Source organism: Crinia signifera, chromosome 9, assembly GCF_055691185.1.
Source record: "Crinia signifera chromosome 9, ASM5569118v1, whole genome shotgun sequence".
Taxonomy (NCBI): Eukaryota; Metazoa; Chordata; class Amphibia; order Anura; family Myobatrachidae; genus Crinia; species Crinia signifera.
Genome location: NC_139225.1, coordinates 138,325,841 through 138,332,912, shown reverse-complemented (window position 1 = coordinate 138,332,912; position 7,072 = coordinate 138,325,841). Strand labels below are relative to the sequence as shown.

General features: G+C 40.1%; 1 protein-coding gene across 1 annotated transcript; it reads right to left on the bottom strand.

Annotated features, from left to right (window-relative positions):
- Positions 1 to 218: 218 nt before the first annotated feature.
- Positions 219 to 1,169, bottom strand: LOC146036947 (olfactory receptor 2AP1-like). Its single transcript, XM_083160780.1, has one exon. The coding sequence runs from the start codon at positions 1,167 to 1,169 to the stop codon at positions 219 to 221; it is 951 nt and encodes a 316-aa protein (XP_083016906.1).
- Positions 1,170 to 7,072: the final 5,903 nt, after the last annotated feature.

Here is a 7,072-nt window from a genome sequence, read left to right as displayed (position 1 = left end):
CATCATAATGACCTGTAATATTTATCATATATAGGAAATATAATCTTTTTTTACCCAACCTTTTTGTTTGAATTTTTATAACAAATGTGAGCGACGCTGACATTTTTCGTGGATATTTTGAACATCTCTCATAGAGATGTTGGCACTCCAAGGATTAACTCTCTCCACTTTATATCTCTCAAAGTGCTCCACCTCCCCCTGTATATTATTCAAAAGTGTCATCTAAACCCTTTAAAACATTTAAACCATCTTAATCTTCGAATCATGGCTGACTTTACGTCTTTATTTTTTAAGCTATAAATCAGTGGGTTTAGAATAGGTATACAGGCTGTATTAAATAAGGAGAAGAACTTGTTGGACTTTGTAGTATCTAATGACGTTGGCACCAAGTACTGTATAAAAAGAATAGTATATAGAAGGATGACTACGGTCAGGTGAGAGGAACATGTGTAGAAGGCTTTGCGTCTGCCAGTGTTAGAACGGATCCTTAGTATGGTAGAAATGATGAAAATGTAGGATATGAATGTTAGAACAAAGGGAGTGAACGTAATCAAGAGTAGTCCTTCTGTGACGCTCAAAATCTCCAAAGCTTTGGTGTCACTGCAGGAAAGAACCATGAGAGGAACAAGATCACAGAAGAAGTGATTGATTACATTGGATGTGTAACAGGTGAACCCCAACAGAAGTGTAATATAGGGTATCACTTCTACTACACCCAGGAGCCAACAGACAACAGCCAAGAGAATGCAAAGTCTATAATTCATGACCATGTGGTAATGCAAAGGGTTACAGATGGCTACGTAGCGATCGTAGCTCATGTCTGTCAAAAGTAGCAGCTCATCACAAAGCAGAAATCCAAAAAAGTACATCTCAGACATGCAACCGGCATACGAAACTCTGTTATTTCCTGTTATAAATATAACAAGGGTGTTATGAAGGGTGACAGTCGTGGAAAATATATCTAAGATGGACAAATTAGCCAGGAAAAAATACATGGGGGTGTGAAGATAATGATCCATGCAGACCAGCAGAAGAATGGTCATATTGCCACCAAAAGTGAAGAGATAGAGAAACAGAACCAAGAGGAAAATTGGAGTCATCAGTTCTGGAACATCTGAGATTCCTTTAATGATGAAGTAAGTCACAATGGTCACATTCTGTTGTTCCATAGCTGTCTTTTGTTGCTCATTTAAAAGCAACTGTAATAACAAAAAAAAATGAAATATAATACAGACCAAAGCATACAAGAACAAAACATTTCAAAATAGTTTTAGAATTAAAAATAAAATAAAGTATAAAATAAACTATTGGGGTTATTCTGGTTGAGTTGATCAGATGTGAATTTGCATCTTTGTGAGTCAACCTAACCCCACCTTGCGGACTGTGGTACGCTGGCCCACCATTCGCAAGGTGTATTTCTTTGCCCTGGCTGTGAACGGATGTTTTACATAAACATCCATTCACAGCATGCAGGGAAACATGCACATCATTCGATGGTTGGCAACCATTGAATGATGCAGAATGTGCACTCATATGTAAGGGTGCTCTGAGGGTCACATTCAGAAGGAAGTGTGCCATCAGCTGACATCCAGTGATGTCAGCTGCCCACCCCGGTGCCCACGTCACAGCCTCATTAGCATTGGGAACGCCCATTAAACGCTGAGCATTCATATATGCCTGCAGTGACACAACATTGGTCTCCATGCAAATGAATGGATGCAGCGAACAGACCTGAATAAGGTCCCATATCCATTGCAACAAAGCCGGCCCTAGGTATAGGCAACATAGGCTAAACTGTAAATAAATAAATAATAGTCAATTGCCTAGGGCATTTGGATTGCTGAGGGGCATCCCTCCCTTGCCCAGGGCGGGCTCAGCTTGACAGCCGAGTGCAGTGGGACCAGGACGGACTAACGGCAGTATGCCATTCAACATAGATGGATCAGGGCTGGAGGTTGGATACTTAATCCTTTAGAGGGGAAGGGAAGGGGAAGGAGGGGGGAGACATTGGAGGGAGAGAGTTCCCAGACAGGTTGATTGGTGTGCAGGGCTGCCTGTCACCTGTGTCTCCACCCCCTTTTTGCATCACCCGGCCGAGCTTGCAGTGCGACCTACAGAAAGAAGAGTGGATCGCGTCTGCCTGTGCTACTCACCCCTGCCCACCGTCAGCTGGCGCCTGCCGGCTGAATTTCTCCTGCTGCACTCTGCACACTTTGCAGTACTCGGAGAGTGCAAACAATCGGCCGAATAGCCAGTGCTGTCAGCGGCATCCGCTACTGTTCTGTGAGTCTGTAAAAATACAGGGGGCGCCCACGCACGAGACACTCGTGCACCCTGTAGCAACAGGGCTTGCCCCGGGTCCCCGCTGCCGCCGCCGGTCCTCTTAGCCACCCTTACCCCTCCCCCCCTAAACCTGCCCATCTCCCTGAAGCAGAGATGGGCAGGATGCCACTGCCCCACCGACGGAGGATTGGGATGCGCATGAGACACACGCACGTCCCAGTTCAGTGTAGCCCCTGTCCACCGGCGCCCGCCAGAGGGGAGGCTCTGGCGAGCCCCAGGCAAAGATGACAGGGGCTACATCTGTATAATAAGACACATTTAGTAAACATAAATAATGTTACATGCAGACTGTCACTACATGCAAATTCCTCTCAAAGTATAAGGCTGGGTACATAAGTGTTGTTATTGAATGATCTCTCTTCTGTCTTTCATTAGCATGCATTTTGTTGATAGCAATATCATCAGGATTAATGTGCAGCACATCAAACCTGACAACATTGCAGGGGTGTGTATAGCAACCATACACACTGCCTGATGTCCGATGTTCTGATGTGAGGGATTTCTCAGTACAATCCACGGGATTGGGTGAGATATTGCTCAGCTTTTAACAGTTCACAACAAGTGTTAGTTTCTGATAAACCAATCAATTTATGATGGTTAATTTTAATGTTTGTTAAGTAAAAACTAAAAATACTGTGGTTCTGTTTTTTTTTAACAATTACATTTTCAACCAATGTGGCTGTATGGCACAATGTATAAGGATCGTTATATTTATATAAAGGTCAATACTGTGTGGTGCAATGCTAATAAAGAGCAATGTGGTATGGTGACATTAATAAGGAGCAATATGGTGTGGTATAATGTGAACAAAGAACAGTACAGAATGGTGTAATGGGAATAATGAGTAATATGCTGTGGTGTGGTGAATAAGGATGATGGTAAGCTGTAATTTGAATACAAATTTATATGTGTTGTTTTATTGTGAGAAAGGAGTCAAATGTGAATGAGTAATGTGAATAAGAAGCAATATGGTGTGGTATAATATGAGTAAGAAGTGATAAGGTGTGGCATAATGTGAATAAGGAGCAGTACAGGGTGGTGTAATGTGTATAAGGAGCAGTTCACGGTGGTGTAATGTGAATATGGAGAACTGTGGGGTGTTGTAATATGAATCAAGGAGCAATATGGTGCTGTGTAATGGGAATAAGGAAAGATACGGTAAAGTGTAATGTGAGTACGGAACCATATGGGTGTGACATAATGGGGAGGGGTGCCGGGCTAGAGGTGGAACTAGCAGTGGACCTAGGGGACACCAGCCATAATCTTCCCTAGGGCATCAAATTGGTTAGGGCCGGCTCTGCATTGCAAGGAATGATACTGGCCATTGAATGTCTGTAAAGCAAAGTAAACAACTGTTTTCCTTCATTAACTGAAAGAAGCTGATTGGTACTTTACCTCTCTCCACTTTATCTATCTCTTCAAGGCTTGATACATCCCCCTTCCCTCTTATACCATATTGTGGCCATCTGCTATTTAAAAAACTAACAATGCAATATCACTAACAAGTTAGATGAATCTATTGATTGTTTTCTCTACAAAGGGTACAGGATAAAGTAATTGTATATGTCACAGAAGTAAATGCTGGTAGCGGCACAGGAGCACCTATTATCACAGATCAGCATATAGTCTAATGCTGGATTGCCTACCCTCCCGGAATGGCTAGGAGGGTCCCTAAATCGTGTCCACCTCCCATATCCCCGGAAAAGTGGACAAGCCTCCTACATTCTGCTGGACATCCCCCACCCTCCCCTGATCTCTCACATCTCCCCAGCATCGGCATTTAAATACAGCGCTTTTGATTTTTGAGGGATGGGGTGGGGCTAAAATTACACAATCACATCATTTTAGCCCTACACCCTCCTTAGAAAACCCACAAATTTAGGTATTTGCAGTACTGGGGGAGGGGATGCATGATGCCAAGATCAGGCCCCACCCCCCAAAGTACTGCTGATTGTCTCCTGAGACTCTAAAAGTAGGCAAGTCTGCTGTAATGCTCTTGTTCTGCTCTACTGAGTTGAACAGCTGCAGTTGATTGAGTATTGCTAAAGAATTATGGAGCAAATCTGCAGGGAAAATGGGCAAGAAACATTCCAAATGGTATGTTAATGAGGATGTATTGTGGTGCGAGCACATTAGCTATACAGTTGCCAGCCAGGTTTTTTTTTAGAGGGGCAGTAATTTTTGCCATGTAATTGACTGCCCCTATAAAAACCTTTAAGTTCAGCCGGCAAACCGTGTGGCCACCAGACTCATACCACAATACACCCAGCCTGTTATGTCAGCAAAAAGTGGTTCTTCCAAGTACTAATCTGGGGGTGGTTGAAATTTTATATACTAAGTATTTCTCAGTTTTATTTTTTATATATGTTTTTAAAATCTGCAGACAAACAATAAATCATTTTATTAAAACTTGACTTTAAGATACAACTGATTCACAATGAAAAACTGATTGGAACAATATATAAGTATCATTTGTCATACATACAAATTTCACCATTAATGTTGTTGAAATTTTAAATGTTGAAAGCACAATTTCAACTGGACAATGCCGACACAATTGATTAACTGCATCAACATTATCATTTCAAACAATATTTGTTAAATATAAATTTGTTGATTAATAAATAGTGGTAAATTAATAAATTGTGTAGACACACAAACTATTGTATGTTATTTCAGTGTACCCTTCTATATAAATCCTTAATCTATGTTTTTTGCACATCCAGAATAAGGATTTTCAGAAACAAATAGAATATCCCATTCCTTGCATGGCATTTACAGTATACAGTATGTATATAAATTTAATCTTTCAAATAAATTGGAAGTGAAAAGAAAGTTATTTATGCAGTACAGGTTGAGTATCCCTTATACAGATATCTGTTATCCAAATTATTCTAAAAAACATAGTTTCCAGAATGCACTTTTTTTTGCAAAAAGCACTACTGGGGCATCTGTATCTGGCACCACTGGGGAATCTGTAACTGGCACCACTGGGGCATCTGTAACTGGCACTACTGGGGACATCTGTAAGTGGCACTACTGGGGACATGATATGTAACTGGTAGTACTAGGGACATGATATATAACTAGCACTACTGGGGATGTGATATGTAACTGGTACTACTGGGGACATTATATATAACTGGCACTACAGGGCACATCATATTTAACTGGCACTACTGGGGGCATGAAATGTAACTGGCACTACGGGGGATATGAAATGTTTCTGGCACTAGTGGGGACATGATATATAACAGGCACTACTAGGGACATGAAGTGTAACTGGCACTACTGGGGACACAATATGTAATGTGCATGTGAAAGAAAATGATTTCTTAGAATTCAAATTCAGTGCCTTAGATAGTACATAAACTTTGTATCATGTTTTGAAACCTTGTTTCATGCACAAACAAAATGTATAGGCGTGTATTTCATGTTTGAAATGTGTTTATACCACATAAATGACTTTTGTGTTCACACATGGATCCCGTCCTCAAGATACCTCATTGAAATATAAATTTATTCTGAAATACGTAATAATCTGTTATCCAAAATGTTTCTGGTCCCGAGAATTTTGGATGAAGGATACTCAACCTGTATATATTTTATAAATATTTTTTTCACTTCAAGACATTTAGGGGTCAATTTAATTGGGGTTGAGGGAGGCAACGGTGTACAAACACCGGCAACGGCAGATGAACTCGCCCCCCTTGCAAACAAAGACCAGAGATTCGGTGGCCACTATAAGGAATATTGATCCAAACTGAAATGAGCCTTTAAAACTAAAATTCAAACAATAAATTAAATATTTTATATTTTTTTCCCAAAATCAGACTGTAAATGCAATTTTTGTATCCATGCATTTGCATTGGAAATGGATCTATAATCTATCATTCATATTTAACAGTTGCACAGTATCACTTTCTAAAACCCTTATTTGATTCTGAACAACTGTCTTTTTTGGTATATTATGAAACCTCAACAATTTCACATATTTCCTCAGAGTGACTAGGCAATTATAAAACAAAAGCTGGTGATATTATTTCATGAGTATATTATATTATATACATAGAGTCTCTGAAATGATACAAATTTCATATGCTGCATTTATTACGGTTCCCACTAACCTGCTGGTAATGGCTGTCATGCTTTGAATATGTCTATGCTTAAAGCAAAACAATAAATAGTTTTGAGGTTACCTGGGGATGGTTCTCTGGAGATGCTAAAACACTAGGGCCCATTTCCAGTGTGCTCCAGAATATTTAATGACTCTTACATTTATTAACCACCAAATCGTCAAAAATTCAGCTTAGCAAATTAGTACTAATTAAGAAAGAAGCATTTTAGAAGAGTTTTTGAAATTATGCACAGGTAGCCAATATGGCATGGTTTCAAATTAGTCTAAGTGAAATATAGCTCCTGATTGGCTGAATGCCTGTAGAGTATTGTACACAGGGCCTAATACAGACTTGATTGCAGGTCAAATTTGTTCTCAAAACAGGCAAAACCATGTCCATTGCAGGTGGGGCAGATGTAAGATGTATAGATGTTTCATGATACTGTAGCTTGGAGTGTGGATACAAAGTGAATATTTCTAGGTATTGGATGTACTTTCATTCCCATTTATCCAGCACCCACCAACATTGGATGAATTTGTTATGACGTTTGTGGATGGACTTTTTTCACAGCATTACTTTGGAAAAGGAGGAATACTGGCCAAATCGACTAT